This window comes from Prionailurus bengalensis, chromosome D1, assembly GCF_016509475.1.
Source record: "Prionailurus bengalensis isolate Pbe53 chromosome D1, Fcat_Pben_1.1_paternal_pri, whole genome shotgun sequence".
Classification (NCBI taxonomy): Eukaryota; Metazoa; Chordata; class Mammalia; order Carnivora; family Felidae; genus Prionailurus; species Prionailurus bengalensis.
Genome location: NC_057346.1, coordinates 32079216 through 32100243, shown reverse-complemented (window position 1 = coordinate 32100243; position 21028 = coordinate 32079216). Strand labels below are relative to the sequence as shown.

General features: G+C 36.6%; 1 protein-coding gene across 1 annotated transcript; it reads left to right on the top strand.

Annotated features, from left to right (window-relative positions):
• The first annotated feature begins 385 nt into the window (after window positions 1-385).
• Window positions 386-1649, top strand: LOC122483174 (S-phase kinase-associated protein 1). Its single transcript, XM_043579875.1, has one exon. The coding sequence runs from the start codon at window positions 473-475 to the stop codon at window positions 962-964; it is 492 nt and encodes a 163-aa protein (XP_043435810.1). The 5' UTR covers window positions 386-472; the 3' UTR covers window positions 965-1649.
• The last annotated feature ends 19379 nt before the right edge of the window (window positions 1650-21028 follow it).

The window sequence follows — 21028 nt, the reverse complement described above, 5'->3', positions numbered from 1 at the left end:
TTTATTTTTGCTCTAATCTATATTATTTCCTTCCTTCTGCTGATTTTAGGTTTCATTTGTTGTTCTTTTTCTAGATCCTTTAGGTGTAAGTTTAGGTTGTTTATTTGGGATTTTCTTTAGATTATCTGTCCAATGATAAATGGAGTGAAAGTCCACTACTATTATTGTATTATCAATTAGTTCCTTGGAGCTTGTGGGTGGCTCAGTCTGCTAAGTGTCTGATTTCATTTCAGGTCATGACCTCACGGTTTGTGAGTTAAGGCCCTGTGTTCGGCTCTGTGTTGTCAGTTCAGAGCCTAGAGCTTGCTTTGGATTCTGTGTCTCCCTCTCTCTCTTCCCGTTCCCCACTAATGCTGTCTCTCTGTTTCTCAAAAAGTTAAAAACTCGCTCTGCCTTTCTCTTCTCGTAGCGGAGGCTGCCCTGCCCTGTTTTTGTCACCCTCCGGCCCGCAGTCTCCTTGAGACCGAGCACCATGCCTTCAATTAAGTTGCAGAGTTCTGATGGAGAGATATTTGAAGTTGATGTTGAAATTGCCAAACAGTCTGTGACTATCAAGACCATGTTGGAAGATTTGGGAATGGATGACGAAGGAGATGATGACCCAGTTCCTCTACCAAATGTTAATGCAGCAATATTAAAAAAGGTCATTCAATGGTGCACCCACCACAAGGATGACCCCCCTCCTCCTGAGGATGATGAGAACAAAGAAAAGCGAACAGATGATATCCCTGTTTGGGACCAAGAATTCCTGAAAGTTGACCAAGGAACACTTTTTGAACTTATTCTGGCTGCAAACTACTTAGACATTAAAGGTTTGCTTGATGTTACATGCAAGACTGTTGCCAATATGATCAAGGGGAAAACTCCTGAGGAGATTCGCAAGACCTTCAATATCAAAAATGATTTTACTGAAGAAGAGGAAGCCCAGGTACGCAAAGAGAACCAGTGGTGTGAAGAGAAGTGAAATGTTATGCCTGACACTGTAACACTGTAAGGATTGTTCCAAATACTAGTTGCACTGCTCTGTTTATAATTGTTAATATTAGACAAACCGTAGACAAACGCAGCAGCAAATCAGTTGTTTTAGCAGAATATTGTCCTTGCATGTGTAGTTTGAGTACAGATACCAAACTTATGGCTGAGTTTCTTCCAGTATGATCAAAAGTTTTTGTTTCTTCACTCTGAATAAAACTCAACTGTGGGTTCGCTATAGAAGGTGGCTTTTTGGGATTTCCCTCTCTGTAAAATGTTTTCCACCTAGTTTATTGTCAGTTAACGTTAGTTTAATAACCTTTTAAAAGTTGGCATTGTAAATAAAACAAGTTGCAAAAAGTTTTCTGAACTAGAATTAACAACGTATTATCTTTATTCATGAGTTGGAAACTGGAAAAAGGCTACTTGAGGTAAATGTTTTGAGTGGGATTATTAGCATGTCTTCCAGCTTCCTGGAATCAAAGAGTGCCACTGGTATTGATGAACCTGTATGTAGCAGGACTCCTTTAATTGGATCTAAGGACTTGTTTTTGCATTTTTAATCCTCACCTTTGACTATGTTGGCTAGAGAGTCAGTTACTCCTCAGTTTGTGGTTTTGGGGGAAATATAACTAGATGGTCTGTTAGCTTTTCAATTAAAAAGGACAAATAACCTGTGTGATATGTCATCTTTTTATAATCAGTGATCCCATGTGGGGGAAACGTCACACTACTTGCATGTAAAAATAATTTAACCTTTAACATTAAAATGTCTGGCAAAACCTAAAAAAAAAAAAAAAAAAAAGTTAAAAACTCAATTAGTTCCTTCATGTTTGTTATTAACTATTTTATGTATTTGGATGCTTCTATGTTGGATGCATAAATGTTTACAATTGTTATATCTTCTTGTTGTATTGTCCCCTCTGTTAGTATATAGTATTTTTGTCTCTTGTTACAGTATTTGCTTTAACGTCTATTTTATCTGATATAGGAGCACCTGAGCACCTTATATGTGTGGCTCTGTACATTAAGCATCCAACTCTCTTTTTTTTTTAAGAGAAAGAGGGTGCAAGTGAGTGAGAGTCAGAGAGAGAGAGAGAGAGAGAGAAGTGAGCTCACCCAGGTCTCATGTTTTTACCCAAACCAGAGCTAATGCTCACCCAAAGTGGGGCTTGTGCTCACCCAAAGTGGGGCTCGAGCTCACGCGATGTGGGACTGAAACTCACAAACTGTGAGATAATGACCTAAGCTGAAGTCAGATGCTTAACAGATGAGCCATCCAGGGGCCCAGCATCCAACCCTTGATATCAGCCAGGTCTTGGTCTCAGGGTTGTGAGTTCAAGCCCTGCATCAGGCTCCACTCTTGGTGTGAAGCCTACTTAAAAAAAAATGTCTCTTTTGTGTGATGTGAGCATTGTTATTCTAGCTTTTTTTGGACATCCATTTATTTGATAAATGTTTCACCATCCCCTCATTTTCAATCTGTGGATGATTTTAGGTTTAAAAGGAGTCTCTTATAGACAGCATAAAAATGGGTATTATTATTTTATCCATTCTCTCAGCCTATGTCTTTTGATTGGAACATTTAATCCATTTATATCTAAAGCAATTATTGATGGATAAGTATTTGTCATTTTATTATTTGTTTTGTTTTGTTTTCTGAAGGCTTTGTCTAATCCTTTCTTGTCTTTCTTTTATGGTTTGCTGAATTTCTTTAGTGATATTTGGATTTCTATCTTCATTCCTTGCATATTTATTAGTGGTTTTTGATATGTGGTTACCATTAGGTTTTATATAACCTTTTCTGCATATAGCAGTCTATACTTAATTGATTGTCATTTAAGTTTGTACCCAATCTTTACTCCTCTTTTCCCCATATCTTACATGTATGTTGTGATATTTTACATCCTTTTATTTTGTGAGTTTACTGACTGATTTTTTTTACAGAAATATTCATCATACTGCTTTTGTATTTTGTACCTTTATGCTGCCATATTTGTTTTCTCCTTTCCACTCAAAGAGCCCCCTTTAATAGTTCTTGCAGTGTTGGTTTAGTGGTCATGAAATCCTTTAGTTTTTGTTTGTCTGGGAAACTCTATGTATCCTATTCTGAATGAGATCCTTGCTGGATAGAGTATTCTTGGCTGCAGATTTTTCACATTCAGCACTTTGTATATATCATACCTGCCCCTTCAGGCTTGGAAAGCTTTTCCTTAAAAATTCTGTTATGGATTTTCTCTTATATGTTACTGTCTTCTTTTGTATTGATGCTTTTATTTTTTTTCTTGATCACCATATTTTTCCAATTTAATTATATCTTGGTGTGGATATGATTTTGATTTTGATGCAGATTCGTTGTGCCTCCTGAATCCAGATGCCAGGTTTTTTCTCCAGATTTTGGAAATTCTCAGCTATTACTTCTTCAAATAAATTTCTGCCCCAATTTCTCTCCCTTTTTCTTCAGGGAGCCCTATAACATGAATGGTATTGTGTTTAATGGAGTCAGTGAGTTCCTTAAGTCTATTCTCATTTGGCATAATTCTTTTTTCTCTCATGTGTTCAGTTTGATTACTTTCCATTACTGTGTGTACTAGGTCACTAATTCATTCCTCTGCTTATTCCAGTCTGCTGTTAATTCCACCAAGCATATTTCTCATTTTGTTTATTGAGCTTTATATCTGTTTTATTGTTCCTTATCTCTGTGTTAATGGTCTCATGTATGTCTTCCATTCTTTTATCAAATCCACTGAGTATTTTTATGATCATTGCTTTAACTTCTGTATTAGGCATGTTAGTTATATCTATTTCACTTATATATCTGGCTGTTGCCTTTTTCTGTTCTTTTATTTGGGATTAATTCCTCTGTCTTTTTATGTTGTCTGCCTCTCTGTGACTGTTTCTGTGTGTTAACATATCTTGTATGCCTTCTTCTCTTGAAAGTAGTAATTTTATGAAGAAGAGGTCATGGAATGCCCTGCATTGCAGTGTCTCCTCTTTACCAGAAACTGGGACTTTAAGAGAGTATCCTATGTGTGTTGCTCATGCTCTGCTATTGTGTCTGAGTCACTTTTTCCTTTCAGTGAAGCTGTCTGCACTGACTCTGGCTGTTGTGGGCTGTACTTCCTGTGTGATGTTACTGGGACTAAACAGAACAGAAAAGTCGAAAAAGAGAGAATTTATTCTTTTTCTCTAACTGATTGAGTTGGGACCTGGATTTTTTCCTGCTCTCTGACTGAGTTTACACCATGGGCTTTTCTGTTTCTCAGGCTTTCAGACTTAGTTTGTATTATATCATTGGCTTTGCTGGATCTCCAGGTTGCTGATGACAAACTGAGACTTCTCAGCCTTCATAATCATGTGAGGTAATTTATCATAATAAATCCCTTCCTATAGATTTTGTTTCTCTGGAGAACTCTGACTAATACAGACTATTCTTTTTTTTTCCTCAAAGTTTATGTGGAGGTATGGTACTTTGAGCTGCCTGTCCCTTCATATTTCTGACATCACTATAGACGTCTTTGTTTTATTTTTTATTTGTTTTGTTTTGTTGTTTGTGATGGTGTTTTTTGTTTGTTTGTTTGTTTGTTTGTTTGTAGGGTCAAGGTAAAAGTCATGTATGTCTGATTTTGTGGTTCAGACCTTTTGATCAGCCCCATGCTGTTCATTCAATGAGGACAGCACTTAAAGCTTTGCTGTTCCCACATTTCCTTTATCATATCATACCAACGCAAATAAGAATACAGATACATGGCACAAAATCCATAGAAGCTAGAAATGGAAATAAGATAATAGTCACAAGCCACATATGGTAAAATTCCTAGACAGATTGACAAACATCAGGTGTGTAGTGGTTTGGTTTCACGGGTTAACTTGGACCCACATAAGTTGTGCTCCTGTTCCCAAATTTCTGGAAGATATAATGGGCTGGCTATATTGCCTTGTAATGGTAAGTGACATGGGGTGTGGTCTGCAGAGTCTTTTTTAAAACTATGGCTGATACTATATCTGTTATCAAGAAGAAATAAGACTGATAGAAAAAAAAATAAGAGCAGTTTCTACTTATGGAGTTCTACTATCTCTTACATAGGTTTCTCATCTTAACATTTTGTGCTCAATAATTCCTTTTTTTGCAGAGGGTTATCTTGTGCATTATGATATTTAGCAACATCCTGATCTCTATCCACTAGTTGCCAGTGCACTCCTCCTGACTATAGTTGTGACAACCAAACTCTAGATATAACCAAATATTTCCTAAGTAGTGCACCATTGCTTCCTAGAACCATTTTCCTAGAACTTGGGTTGATGTGCTCTTCAGTGATTATATCAATACTATCTTCTCATCGTTAAGCATTCAGGTTGCAGCCTCTCAATTTATTGGATTTTGTAGGTTGCTTTATGCCATGAAATTTCAGTAGCTCATGTGGCTTTTTTTTCTTCTTGAGGCTGTGTGCACTCTAAGGTAAGAATTTGAGTGTCCACCCTTCTCATTGGTATCCCCTTAGCTTCTGTGAATGGAAAAAAAAATTAACTACTCTGTCATTACACTGCATCTCATCAGTCTTCAATTCCTCTCAGCTACCTTTTACTTCTAATTCTCCGCTTAAAAAGCAAAAAGTAAAGCAAAGCAACATTCCTATTTTAAACTAGATTATGCCTTAACCTAGTTATGCCATCATCTTTGCTCATTACATTCACTTACCTCTAGACCTTGTCAGCACCATGAGGGAGCCTCTGCAGACTGCACAATGTGGTAAGCTCTGTGTTCACCACAGTATCTGCTACAAGGAGTTTCAGCAATAATGAAAGACAGAAGACATGATCCACTGATGGTTGCATGCTCTGTGTCTAGTGTTCACAGGTAGAGTGGGTTTTGACCATTTCTTGCCCAGGGATGAGAAGAGTCATAGTCTTGCTTTGGGGGAAATTCTGCTAAGAACGGATATGATCTTCTATTCCTCTGTTAGGAAAAGCATTATCTGACATGGTTGCATTTGTTCATAGTCCTAGTTTTTACCCAGCGCCGTTGAGGCTCTTTTGCCAAATATTGTCCATCCATCTTGTCTTGTATTTTATGCATGAAAATAAATCTAGTCAATGAAATAAATCCCAATATTAAATAGATGATACTGCAATTATATTTTGTATGCATTTTATATTCTCTAAAACTCTATAAATGGGGCAGGGAAGGTTTGAAGAATGTTCCTTGGAGATATTGTGCACCTCATATGAGGCTGCCCCACTGAACCCAGTCACTGACCAAAACTTTTCCTTTAAGGGGGCCAGAATCAAGGTTTTCTTATCTCCATAGCCATGTGTCCTTCAGTTTGGGCCATGGGAGCCTAGCATGTGCTTATCTCTCTCTTCTGTCCCCTTCCCTTCTACCTGGCAAGGGAATAGGAAGGGGTATTCTTGTCAGTCTTGAACTCCTAGAGATTTCCAAACAAATAGAAATGTAATTTGAAATCTTGAGTGATATTTGAGGTGTGGTGGAAAAGAGATCACCCACTTGTTCAAGTTTGCAAAAAAAGTCTTTCTCATTACCTTCTGGGCACTCCTGGAAATAGCGTTTGGATATTGTCCCATAATAGAGGGCTGTAAGTAGTAAACATATTAGAATAGATAAGGAGTTGAGGGCAACACCATGACAGGACAGGATTGTGTGAGGATGGGGGATAATTTGAGACAGGCACATTATAGAAGTTCTCTAAAGTCATCCCTTTGCTGCGTTTTGTTTGACCAATATTTAGCATGAGTTTGGAGTTAAGACCCATGCCTAACATACAGTAGGTACCTAATATATGTACATTATATGTTTGTTGTATAATCAACCAAGAAAGAGTACCCAGACCTAGAATCAGAAGTGATAACACAGCCAGGCACCAGGTTCTCTTCTCTGAAGGGCTTCTGTTCAGGGGTGTCATTAGTCCTTCTAACTCAAGTTAGTTTGGTTGCTTTAGACAACAAAATTGGAGCAAAATTGATCCTATTATTAGTGGTACAAGCAAGCAAGTGGTCTCCTTTTGTGATTTATAAGTAGACACTTTTTAGGAATAGCCCAGCCTATATTTGCTGACATGAATCTTATCTTTGACTTCATGTCTTGTTTTCTCCCTGTGAATTCAGTGCAGTTAGAAAACCACTGCACACTATTCTTATCAGCATAGTAAAGTCAATATATTAATCCAATCAACACTATTTGTTAAGCATTTGCTGGACTCTGAAGATACAGAACTCTTCAGCCATAGCTTTGTCCTCCAGGGGTTCATCTAGAGAAGAAGAAAGACACATAAAGACAGTCACGTCTGGTAGAGGTTATAATGGAAAAGCCATGGCATGTGCATATTTGAAGAGTAATAAGGTATTTGTTCACTGATTTTTTCTTCTTCAGAAATAAGCCAGCAAAGCCATTCTCCAAGAGAAGAAATGCATATAATTTTAGACACAAACTCACACTTCTTACCCCATGCCCATATCATAGCATCAGAGTGCAAAATCAGATTTGTTTGCCTCTACCAGAAAATTGCCAACCTCAACTTAAATTGGCCCAAGTACAAATCCACTAAAACTAAAAAAAAATCATAAGGGACTGAATTCATATTAGATAAGTATGTTGCTTAGATATAGAATGGACACAACTGTAACGGAGGGAGGGGACTCCCCAACTCTGACCAGGGCACCATTGTAAAAGGCCTTTGTTGAATCTTTTTTCTCAGTGCTATTTTTATTCCAACATTGCCAACTAGGACCCAGGAAGGCTTTGGAAGGGGTCTTCAACAGATCGTTTCCTCCAAGGCTTATCTTCCCTCTCTTCCATCCCTATCTGTATTACAGATGCTCAAAAAATGCCCTGAACTAAGGTCTGCTTTATGTTGCCTTTAGGCTGCCTAACCAAGTGTTTTCAATGTTGGGATTATTAATAATTTAGAAAACAGACATGTTTTGTTGAATATATACTCCTTTAGACATATTAATTTTATTTAATTTTTAAGAAATGGGATTCCTGATACTTTTTAACTGAGAAAATGTTGTCTTTTTTTTTTATGTTTTAAGGCAGAAGAGGCAGGTCTGCTGCACCTGACAAATGTGGCAAATCCCACAGTCAGCATGGTATAGAATGCACCACAAGCTTTCTGATCAAGAGCAAGTCACACTCCTCTCTGGGTTTTATTTTGACATTCATAAAATGAAGAACTCTGTCATTTTTCACCAAAATTTGCTGGTAATATGATATATAGATCAGCCAAAGTTATCTCTCTTCACCAGACCCATAACGGGGGAAATTGGGGACTAGAGAATGACAGTTATGTTTTCAGGAAACTCAGTGTTTGTGTTATCTTGAGATGTTCCATTACACTCAGCATACCTATGCTGGGCCTCTGAAAGCCAAAGTCTATCTCATTCCTTCTGATATCTTAAGGTTAATGGGGAATTATCCAGATTGCCCTATACAATGTCCCTTTGTCTCACTCCTGGGAGAAAATTCCACATACCAGAGCTGATAATGTTACTTACCTTCTGGAAGCCACAGTTTTATTATTTTTAAAATAGTGTGAATTTGATAGTATAACTTTAGCATTTAGTAGATAGTACCTGTGAAGGGCACAGTATAGTGTCCATCTCATAGCTAGCAGTCATACATGTTAAGGCCTCATATTATTAGATAAAATTATTACACATAATGTCATACTATTACATTATTTTTTAAAGTTTATTTATCTTGATGGAGTGTGTAAAACCTTCACTCAGGATGGAAAATCAGATTCTGGATGGAAGACTTTGGACAACACGATTCAACAAATATAGTAGGAGATGTGAATATTCTTCACTCAGTAGTTAATAGAAAAAGTAGAAAGAATATCAGTAGATATAGATTTGAAAATATAATCAAAAAAGTTGTAATAATGAGCATAAATGAGAACATCCAATCAACTAATAAGAGATTAAACATTTTTTTCAAGCACACAACATTTACCAGGGTAAACTATGTGCTCATATATGAAATAAGTATAAATGTATTCAAAATGATTAAAAACATGAAATACGTTTATGACTAGCACTGGAATTAGCATAAAATTCAATGAGAAGAAATAAGAGAAACTCCCAAATATGTGACAATTAAACACAGTTCTAAACAACCCATAGGTCAAAGAAAAAATCATGAAGAATGTTAGATAATATCTTGAAATGAATTAAAATTAAATTACAATAGTTAAAGCTAAAGCAATGTTTAGAAGGAAATTTATAATTTCAAACACATCAGAAAAGAAGAAAGGTCAAAAGTTAGCAATCTAATCATCTACTTCAAGAGGCTAGGAAGAGCAGAGATAACCAAATTCGAAGTAAGTAGAATAAGGGAAATTATAGAATAGAATCAAAATCTAAGGCATTAAGAAGAGATTAAAAAAACAATAAATAATAAAGAACTGTTTAAATATCAAGAAAAATGCAATTTGACTAAAATAATACATAGAAAAGAGAGAGAACACAAACTACCTAAATCAAACATGAAAGAGTTGACATCATAAGAGATCCCTCAAAACTACAAATATTATAAAGGAATTTTATGAACAGCTTCATGTTTATAAAGTCAACAATATATGTGAAATAAGATAATTAATGAAAGGAGAAAAATAAATCACCAGAACTGACTTTAAAAAAAATGGAAAATGTTGAGGTTTCTGGGTGTCTCAGTTGGTTAAGCATATGACTCTTGGTTTGGGCTCAGGCCATGATCACACTTTTCAAGAGTTTGAGCCATTTGGCTGGCTCTGTGCTGACAGCATGGAGCCTGCTTGGAATTTTCTCTCTCCTCTCTCTGCCCCTTCCTTGCTTGTGCTCTCTCCTCTCTCAAAATAAATAAAGTTTAAAAACATAAAATGTGAGTAGATCTATACCAAATAATAAATTGAATTTATATTTCAAACTTCACATGCACACACACACATGCACACACACACACTCAAGGCACAGATGCCTTCACCTAAAATTGTGTAAGGGAAGAAAGATAATTTTTCCTCTACTCTTCTAGGCTCTGGGCTGAGATCTCCCTGTAATAAAGAACAGATTAACAGGAAAAAACATAAGCCATATCTATCTATATCTATATCATCTATATCTATATCTATATCTATATCTATATCTCTATATCTATCTATATATCTATATCTATCTATATATCTGTATCTTACATAGACAGGATAGATGCAGGAAATATGACCAACTCCCCAAAATGGCCCAACCCATCACCTTAAATACCATCTCCAGATAAAAACAAAAGATGTTGGGTAGGCAGCAGTTATGGCATATTTTTCAGGAAAAGCACAGTAAACAAGAGTATGGTTGTTATGCAGAGTTAAGTCCGTTGTCTTCTCCACTGATGAGTTTCTAGAGATTTAGTCACCCTACTCTCCCTAATACAGAGAAGGAGACACCCTTTCAAATGGGGATTATCTTTATAAATGTAAATATATTTTATAAGGGATAACTTCTACTCAGTTTTTAGAGCTTCTCTTGTGTCAGATTTTTCACAAAAATAACCAGATTAAGATAACCTTTATAACCAAAGAGGACTAGCTTCCATGGCATATTCTTCTCCCCTTCAATCCTGCCTTAAAATTTCCCCTCAAATTTTCAGAGGCCAGAAGCTAAGTTGGTAGTTTGCTCCATAACCATAAGTGCTCATTGAACCACTCTCAGCCCTGAGAATAATAGGTCGGTTAAGTTAAACAGTGTGTCTCATTTCAGAAGGCAGTTATGTAGTGAGCTTCCAAAGTTAGGTCTACATTACACAAGCAAAATGCATTTCTATGGCAACAAAAGATAAACAAAAGTTAATGATGAGAGTGGATAATAAACCCAGTCTAAGTTCTGAGAACAGCCAGATGAGATTTCTAGATGTCAGGGTCAAAACATCTTTTGCAGTTTCAATGTCTCTGATAATGTCATTGTGTGTTCACGTAAACTTTCTGAGAGGCCCACATAGCAACAGGCATGACAGTTATGTAAAACTAAAAATGGTCATGATTAAATATTTGATTAGAGTTTATTACATTACAATGTAATTTACAAGGATATTTGGTTATTTCTGTGGCACTAGAATTTATGACTAAGATCATAACTAGATAATAAAATAACTAGAATATGCAGATAACTAGAATTATGACTGATAACATTATATCAGGATGTCAGAATTTTAGAAAGTTTTTACAATTTCTGGAACACTTATAACATATACCTATACTCATACAACATAAAAAAAGGCTTAGTATTACTTCTTACTTGACAATTATTCCCCTTACTTTGACATATCAAATCAGACTAATTAGGTTTTTAATATCTCTCTTTTTATAAGGAGAGAGAACAAATGTTTTGGGATGTTCTAGAAATCCTCTGAAAGATCCTAAAGTTAATTCCAGGTGAAAAAGTCTTCACTTAATACTTGATTTGGTAAAGTGTGGAGATCACAGATCAGTATGAAATAATTATCCATCTAAAAAGTGACTAAAGATTTTAAAAGAAAATAGAAGTTACATAGTTGTAAGGAAAATTTGCCTGTTTTAATATTGAGAAGACTCAGTATTCTTAAGTAACCAAAGACCTGGTAAAAAAGACAACATGAAATTATTTTGGGAAGATACAAAATCATTGTTGTCTATGCAGATTACTTAAAGTATAAATAAAAACCTTTTACAAGTTCACAATCTCTTATTATCTGAACAGAATAATAGTTCAGGGAAAAAATGTCCTTTTAACAGATAGAAAATTTTAAATTACAGTTTTATATAAGTACACTATTGATATTAAAGCCTATTTTTAAAATTCCTTCCATTTTAGCTAGCTTGCACACACAAGGTAAAAATCTCTCTCTCTCTCTCTCTCTCTCTCCAATTTTTTATATATAGTTTGGTTGTCCTTTTTTTCTCTTCTTTTTCAGTTTGAAATGACCAGCTTTACTTTATGATAAAGGTACTTTTTTTTTTTTAATTTTTTTTTCAACGTTTTTTATTTATTTTTGGGACAGAGAGAGACAGAGCATGAACGGGGGAGGGGCAGAGAGCGGGAGACACAGAATCGGAAACAGGCTCCAGGCTCTGAGCCATCAGCCCAGAGCCTGATGCGGGGCTCGAACTCCGGGACTCCGAGATCGTGACCTGGCTGAAGTCGGACGCTTAACCGACTACGCCACCCAGGCGCCCCTGATAAAGGTACTTTTATTTATTTTAACAAAAATTCATCACCATACCTCAAACATTTTTTTTTAGCTAAAAACATGTCGCAGACTTTGAGTCTGGAGTTCTCTCTTGTCCAGCAAGAGAGTGGATGCATAATTGAATATGAAAGAGGCTAATGTCTAGGAGGAGACAAGAGCCCCAAATAAGGGTCCTTGCTCCGTATTTATTAGGATCAGAACCCTTAAAAACGTGATGGACGTGCAGAAAAGACAATGAAATAGTGATTATTAACACAAGTGTGTGAGATAAAGGGGTTTCAAAGATATGCAGTGTTAGGGGTTTGGGTCAATACAAAACAAAATCCCCTCCCTAAGCAGATGGCTGTTTACAACAGGCACCAGGTGCCATATTGGTTTATCTTAACTTGCCTAGGGGATAAGACAGATGCTACCTCAGAGTCAACAAGGCACTTTTTTAGTTTTAGTTTTTGTTTTTCGCTAATTAGCTCCTGGTAATTTGGTAATTTCACACTGCTGTGGTGGTCTATTGTCCGGTTTACCTATTCTGGACATTTTCGTCTTGTGGAAGCAGCTTTCTACTCTTCACTTTTCTTCTGTCCTGGGGAGCTTTCATCCTGTTTATTGGATGCTTTTGTCCTAAGTGTTGTTAATCCATTGGTACAAACTCAGGGAATTCTTAAACTTATTCCCCACAAAAACACATCCTATTTTCCTTGCATATAGAGTTGTTTCTCTTACTATTTCCAGTAGTTTCAATAGCATATATCAATTAGAATACCTAACCTTTAGCAATCTTAATTTCTAGTAAGAAATAACCAGCAATACACCAGTGTTATTTAGATTGGTAAACTTATGCATATATTTTATGATTTCTAGAAGCACATGCTTCTTCATAATACAATATTTCAATGTGGCATAAGATGTGTTTACTCAAAGATACAAATATCTTTAGTTCCTCTGTAATAAGAAGTCAGAAGTAGATAGACATGTTTAGCAATTTTCATTTGTTTTATTTGGAAATGATCTAGATATTCAGTGAAGTTCTATCATTTAACTTAGTAATACTCTAATGGTACAAGTTACCAAAAGGTTTTGGAAGCTTTTTTGTAAGTATAAAAAATATGAACATAATTATTGTTAGGAAAATTATCTTATAAACTTTTGTCTTTCCTACATCTATGTAATTCACTTGTTTTTGACAACTACGTTTTGATTACTCAGCATAAATTCATAAGATGTTAAAGTTAGCCATCACCCTAAATTACTATTCTTGCTGATAATTGCTTTGGGAAGGGAACCTGGCAAAAGTGAGAAGGAAATCTGGTAAGGGCAGATAAAAAAAGGAAGTGAGCCAGATGTCCAAGATTGGATACTCCCCTTGCATACTTTTGGCTTCTATAATCTTGCTTGCCTCCAGCATCCACCAACTGTCCATGTTGCACCACTGATAAGTGCCCCCCCTCTTTTTTTCTTCCTCTTGAGCCTGTACAATCCCAGTCATAAAAGGAGATAAACGCCAAGGTTCAGAGCTGAGTCTTTGGAGAGGACTCTGCTGGGCCAGCACTAGTGCAGTCTTTTCTGATTCCCCTAGTGCATGTCACTTGTCTCTTCCTGGGTGCCGAGTATTTGCTGTAACAACTTTATAACAGAGCTAACATGAACTACAACATCCAGATAGCATAAAAGTTTCATGTCTATGTTATAGACTATATACTGAAAATTCCCAAGACATGTTGACTTTAATTAAACCAACAAAAGTACCTAGCTTTTATTTTTTGAAGATTAGTCCAGATAATATTAACTTGGAAAACATTTGGGTTAGTTTCTATATTTTTGAGCCTCTAAAAATAATTTATGCACTTATTTTTAATCAGGCCAGTTATATAGAATTATTTTGCTAAATAACTTTTGCAATATTATCCAGAGGTAGAAAAATAATACACACCTATAATACATCACACACACACACACACACACAGAGGCAAATAGAGACCTGACAGCTTTGGTTCTAAAATTTTAATTATGGGTCAGGTACATACAAAACTTACTAGTTTACAACATAACAGTTGGATCCAAACTGTACTTCTGGCAGTTGAAATAAATTAAGTTTACCCACTGGTTAAAGCTTTTTACTAGTAATATTTGTAAATAAAATACTTAAAGATTTTTCATTATTCCAACCTCTAATAACTAATTTCTCACACTCCTGACGGAGTTATCTCCATGCATCTCAAGAATGGCTCCTAGATCTTACAGATGATGGAATAGAAAGTCTATATCACAAAAGACACAAAGAAAATATCCAAGTTTTCTCCAAGGAGTTTTGAGGTCTATTTCCTTATTATGAGAGGTCTAAGTTAATCACTATTTAATTTTTCCTTTTTTTGTGAAAGTTTATTTCTTTATTTTGACAGAGAGAGTGTAAGTGTGAAGGGGCAGAGAGAGAGAGAGAGAGAATCTGCATTGTCAGTTTAGAGCCCCACGTGGAGCTCAAACAAATGAACCATGAGATCACGACATGAGCCTAAGTCCTATGCCTAACTGACTAAGCCACCCAGATGCCCCGTATCCTTCTTTTTTCTTAAGTTCAAGACAGTTCTGTTGTAGCAAGATTCTTGCACAAAGAGACTGAACACTGAGGTTTTCTGTCCAGGAAACAACTTTCATCATACCAGCAGGGGATCAGGGGGTTTGTATCCGAAAAACTGAGCCCTGAGCACAGTGGAGTATAGACTTTTATTATGGAGTTTCTACTTCTTTGTGTGCCATATATGCTGACATATAGTCTGATTGGAAGCAGTCCAAATTACAAAGTTGTGTCAGAGCTATCCATAAGTGTATAGAGGGTTATTGGGTCACGTTGCCTTCCTTTTTTTTTTTTTTTTGATACGAAATTTATTGTCAAATTGGTTTCCATACAACACCCAGTGCTCATCCCAACAGGTACCCTCCTCAATACCCATCACACATCTTCCCCTCCCTCCCACTCCACATCAACCCTCAGATTATTCTCAGTTTTTAAGAGTCTCTTATGCTTTGGCTCCCTCCCTCTCTAACCTTTTTTTTTCCTTCCCTGCCCCCATGGTCTTCAGTTAAGTTTTTCAGGATCCACATAAGAGTGAAAACATATGGTATCTGTCTTTGTATGGCTTATTTCACTTAGCATTACACTCTCCAGTTCCATCCACATTGCTACAAAAGGCCATATTTCATTCTTTCTCATTGCCACGTAGTATTCTATTGTGTATAGAAACCACAATTTCTTTATCCATTCATCAGTTGATGGACATGTAATCTCTTTCAATAATTTGGCTATTGTTGAAAGTGTTACTATAAACATTGGGGAACAAGTGCCCCTATGCATCAGCAATCCTGTATCCCTTGGGTAAATTCCTAGCAGTGCTATTGATGGGTCATAGGGTAGACCTATTTTTAATTTGAGGAACATCTACACTGTTTTCTAGAGCGGTTGCACCAGTTTGCATTCCTACCAACACTGTAAAAGGGTTCCTGTTTCTCCACATCCTCTCCAGCATCTATAGCTCCTGATTTGTTCATTTTGGCCACTCTGAGAAGCGTGAGGTGTTATTTGAGTGTGGTTTTGATATGTATTTCCCTGATGAGGAGTGATGTTAAGCATTTTTCAAGTGCCTGTTGGCTATCTGGATGTCTTCTTTAGAGAAGTGTCTATTCATGTCTTCTGCCCATTTATTCACTGGATTATTTATTTTTTGGGTGTGGAGTTTGGTGAGTTCTTTATAGATTTTGGATACTAGCCCTTTGTCTGATATATCATTTGCAAATATCTTTTCCCATTCTGTTGGTTGCCTTTTAGTTTTGTTGATTGTTTCCTTTGCAGTGCAGAAACTTTTTATCTTCATGAGGTCCCAATAGTTCATTTTCGCTTTTAATTCCCTTGCCTTTGGGGATGTGTCAAGTAAGAAATTGCTGCGGCTGAGGTCAGAGAGGTCTTTTCCTGCTTTCTCCTCTAGGGTTTTGATGGTTTCCTGTCTCACAATCAGGTCCTTCATCCATTTTGAGTTTACTTTTGCGAATGGTATAAGAAAGTGATCTAGTTTCATTCTTCTGCATGTTTCTATCCCGTTCTCCCACCAACATTTGTTAAAGAGACTGTCTTTTTCCCATTGGATATTCTTTCCTGCTTTGACAAAGATTAGTTGGCCACACTTTTGTGGGTCTAATTCTGGAGTCTCTATTCTATTTCATTGGACTATGTGTCTATTTTTGTGCCAATACCATGCTGTCTTGATGATTACAGGTTTGTAGTAGAGGCTAAAGTCTGGGATTGTGATGCCTCCTGCTTTGGTCTTCTTCTTCAAGATTACTTTGCCTATTTGGGGCCTTTTGTGGTTCCATACAAATTTTAGTATTTCTTGTACTAGCTTCGAGAAGAATGCTGGTGCAATTTTGATTGGGATTGCATTGAATGTGTAGATTGCTTAGGTTAGTATTGACATTTTAACCACATTTATTCTTCCAATCCATGAGCATGGGATGTTTTTCCATTTCTTTATATCTTCTTCAATTTCTTTCACATGCTTTCTATAGTTTTCAGCATACAGATTTTTTACATCTTTGGTCAGGTTTATTCCTAGGTATTTTATGCTTCTTGGTGCAATTGTGAATGGGATCAGTTTCTTTATTTGCCATTCTGTTGCTTCATTGTTACTGTATAAGAATGCAACTGATTTCTGTACATTGATTTTGTATCCTGCGACTTTGCTGAATTCATGTATCAGTTCTAGCAGACTTTTGGTGGAATCTATCGGGTTTTCCATGTATAATATCATGCCATCTGCAAAAAGGGAGAGCTTGACTTCATCTCTGCCAATTTTGATGCCTTTGATTTCCTTTTGTTGTCTGATTGCTGATGCTAGCACTTCCAACACTATATTAACAGCGGTGAGAGTGGACATCCCTGTCGTGTTCCGGATCTCAGGAGGAAAGCTCTCAGTTTTTGCCCATTGAGGATGCTGTGAAAAAGGGAATTATATAATAATTACAGGGTCTATCTATCAGGAAGAGCTAAAAGGTATAAATGTCTCTGCGCTGAATACAGGAGTTCTCAAATATAGAAAACAATTCATCACAAACATAAGCAAACTTATTGATAACAGTGTGGTAATTGCAGGGAACTTTAACACTCCACTTACAACAATGGATAGATCATCTAGACACAGGATCAATAAAGAAACAGGGACTGAATGATACATTGGATCAGATAGACTTAACAGATATATTTAGAACTCTGCATCCCAAAGTAACAGAATATACTTTCTTCTTGAGTGCACATAGAACATTCTCCAAGATAGATCATATACTCGGTCACAAAACAACCCTTCATAAGTGTAAAAGAATTGAAATCATACTATGCACACTTTCAGACCACAATGTTATGAAGCTTGAAATCAACCACAGGAAAAAGTCTGGAAAACCTCCAAAATCATGGAATTTAAAGAACACCCTACTAAAGAATGAATGGGTCGACCAGGCAATTATAGAAGAAGTTAAAAAAATATATGGAAACAAATGAAGATGAAAATACAACAATCCAAATGCTTTGGGATGCAGCGAAGGCAGTCCTTAGAGGAAAATACATTGCAATCCAGGCCTATCTCAACAAACAGGAAAAATTCCAAATACAAAACCTAACAGCACACCTGAAGGAAATGGAAGCAGAACAGCACAAGACACCCCAAACCCAGCAGAAAAAGAGAAATAATAAAGATCAGAACAGAAATAAACAATATAGAATCTAAAAAAATAGTACAGCAGATCAATGAAACCAAGAGTTGGTTTTTTGAAAAAATAAACGAAATTGATAAACCTCTAACCAGACTTCTCAAAAAGAAAAGGGAGATAACCCAAATAGATAAAATCATGAATGAAAATAAAATTATTACAACCAATCCCTCAGAAATACAAGCAACTATCAGAGAATACTATGAAAAATTATATGCCAACAAACTGGACAACCTGGAAGAAATGGACAAATTCCTAAGCACCCACACACTTCCAAAAACTCAAACAGGAAGAAATGGAAAACTTGAACAGACCCATAACCAGCGAAGAAATTGAATCAGTTATCAAAAATCTCCCAACAAATGAGAGTCCAGGACCAGATGGCTTCCCAGTGGAATTCTACCAGACATTGAAAGCAGAGATATTACCTATCCTTCTCAAGCTGTTCCAAAAAAATAGAAAGGGAAAGAAAACTTCCAGACTCATTCTATGAAGCCAGCATTACTTTGATTCCTAAACCAGACAGAGACCCAGCAAAAAAGCCAGAACTACAGGCCAATATCCCTGATGAAAATGGATACAAAAATTCTCAAGAAGATACTAGCATAAAGAGAATTATTCACCATGATCAAGTGTGATTCATTCCTGAGCTGCAGGTCTGGTTCAACAGTCACAAATCAATGTGATACATCACATTAATAAAAGAAAACATAAGAACCATATGATCCTGTCAATTGATGCAGAAAAGCATTTGTCAAAATTCAGCATCCTTTCTTAATAAAAACCCTTGAGAAAGTGGGGATAGAAGGAACATACTTAAACATCATAGAAACCATTTATGAAAAGCCCACAGCTACCTTCCTTCCTTTGTTCTGAGGAGACCTCCACCACATTCCTTAGGAAGGGGCTCTACCACACTGTTACTAATGTCTGATCTTGTACAATATCTACAAGCGTTTAGGAGACACAGGGAAGTTTTGGAATTGGTAAAAAAAAAAAAGATACGGCAGCTTTGAATTGTTTCTAAGTGTTTCACTGCTGGTTTTACGAAGATTTGGAATACAAAGACAAAGACATTTATTTTCAATTCCCCCAAGAACTGGATTGTAGCCTGAGTGATCAAGGGACTGGCCCACCCATCCAACTACAGTAACTTTAGTTTCTCTATGTCAGGTAGAAGATTTCCATTCCAACCAAGATGGAAATCAAAAGATTCTCATCTTTTGGAGCTTTAGGTTATAATGCAGTATGCCTTTGAAAATTCTGTATAAAGAATACAAGTGCTCTATTCCCCCCCACCCCCCATTTACAATTGAACCTTGGATCAATTCACTTTAGAGGGAAAAACCTTTGCTATTGTGTGTACTATATGTTTAAGGGAGACATTAGCCCTCTGCTGATTCTTTTCCTGATCATTTGTGGGAGGGCCTGGAAGAAACCTGGTCATCTCTTTTCTCTGTGAGAGGGGTTCTCCCCAGGGGGATATCTGGCTTGTCTTATAATTACAGTATAATCATGAGTGAAAAGAATACCCACCCCTTAGCAGCCAATCAAGGTTCCTATGAGTGAGGTTGTGAATAGCCACTGATCTTTCTAAGTGCTTTCCAAATTTGTGAGGATCTTCATTAAGTGGAGGCAAAATCATCTTTATAATTTCATCTTGCTAAGGGAGTCTCTAAGGCTAGATGCCATACTCCTTTGTGATCACTTTCAATGTAATCTTTCCATAGGTACCAATAAGACAATTATTTAAAGTGAGAGCTCTCTAAAAAATTGTCAAATATAGTTTTTCCAATTCAAAGGATCCATTGTCTGGTCACTGACAAGTATAAACATATTTCTCTCAATAGATACCAATAAGCTTTTTTATGGGTTAGCCATGAATACAAGAAGCATGTAAAAGAGTGTACCAAAGATGCAGTCCTCATAAAATCTAGAAAGTTTACTCACAGAGTTACCCTAAGAAAACAAAGACCTTTGTTAACACAACCAGTGAGAATAGTGTAGTGAAATTTGTGTTTTCTGTTTCACACAAAAATGTGAGATGCCTTGTCACAGACTCAGTAACCCGTGACATCAGTCTGGAATAAGACTTCCAGCACTATTGAGACAATGAACATTGAGATGACAAAGGCCCTTTATGGACCAGGACCTCTGTGGCAAACTCCTCAGAGAGCTGGCACACTCATACAAATGGAGTGCTGCTTCTCAGATCCACAACCTATGCAGAGGGTCACCAGATGCATACTAATACTTCCATCTTCTGACTGGCAGAGACCAGAGAGAATATTCTGTCACAAAACCAAACTCTCAAGACAGAACACAATGAAAGGAAAACTTCATCTGGCCTGTGGTTCGCCACCTTACAACAAATGTTACAAAAGACAGAAGCAAAGAAAACAATGACCATCTCTGAAAGGAAAGGGATCAATAGAAAAGTACTCATAAAAAAAATCTTTACCATAATTGATACACCCAAGGAACTAGTTCACACATTTTTTTTTCCTCCTGCTAATCTAAATCCAAAAAGGAAAGAACAAGGTGAAATTTTTACCTTCCTCTCTTGACTGAGCACTACAGAGAGAGATCCCGGAGAGCTGACCTTTCTAAGAATTCTTAGTTTACACCAGCTTCTGTCAGTTTTCCAGGATCACATCTGCAATCTCCAGACCAAGTTTGGTGTCTCAGCATGTCCCATTTCAGATCACCAAACTGTAGCGTAAAAAAATAGTTTTTTTTTTCTAATCTATGCTCATAGTTGAGACACCCCAATAGTAATAATAATAATAATAGATTAACAACAACAACAACAACAAATGGAACTATAATAACCATGCATACCTTCTGTGCATGTGGAGAGACCAGAAAAACAGAAACTTCCTAAATTTCTATCAATAGCCAACCAAATTCCTGGAAATATTCTCTCTTCAATTATCCACTGAGAGCCTGGGGTCCCTAGCAAAGTGATAGTGTCTCTACAGGAGATCAGAATAAGCTAATCTTGTCTCTGAGTGGGGGAATCATTAAGCAGGCTGTTAGAAGGCTTTCTGAGAAGCCTCCAGAGCCATGTTTAGAATGGATGGATGGCAGTGAAGATTGAAT

Bases quoted from the DNA above. Each gene is read 5' to 3' on its own strand.
- LOC122483174 (XM_043579875.1), top strand. From the start codon at position 473: ATGCCTTCAATTAAGTTGCAGAGTTCTGATGGAGAGATATTTGAAGTT.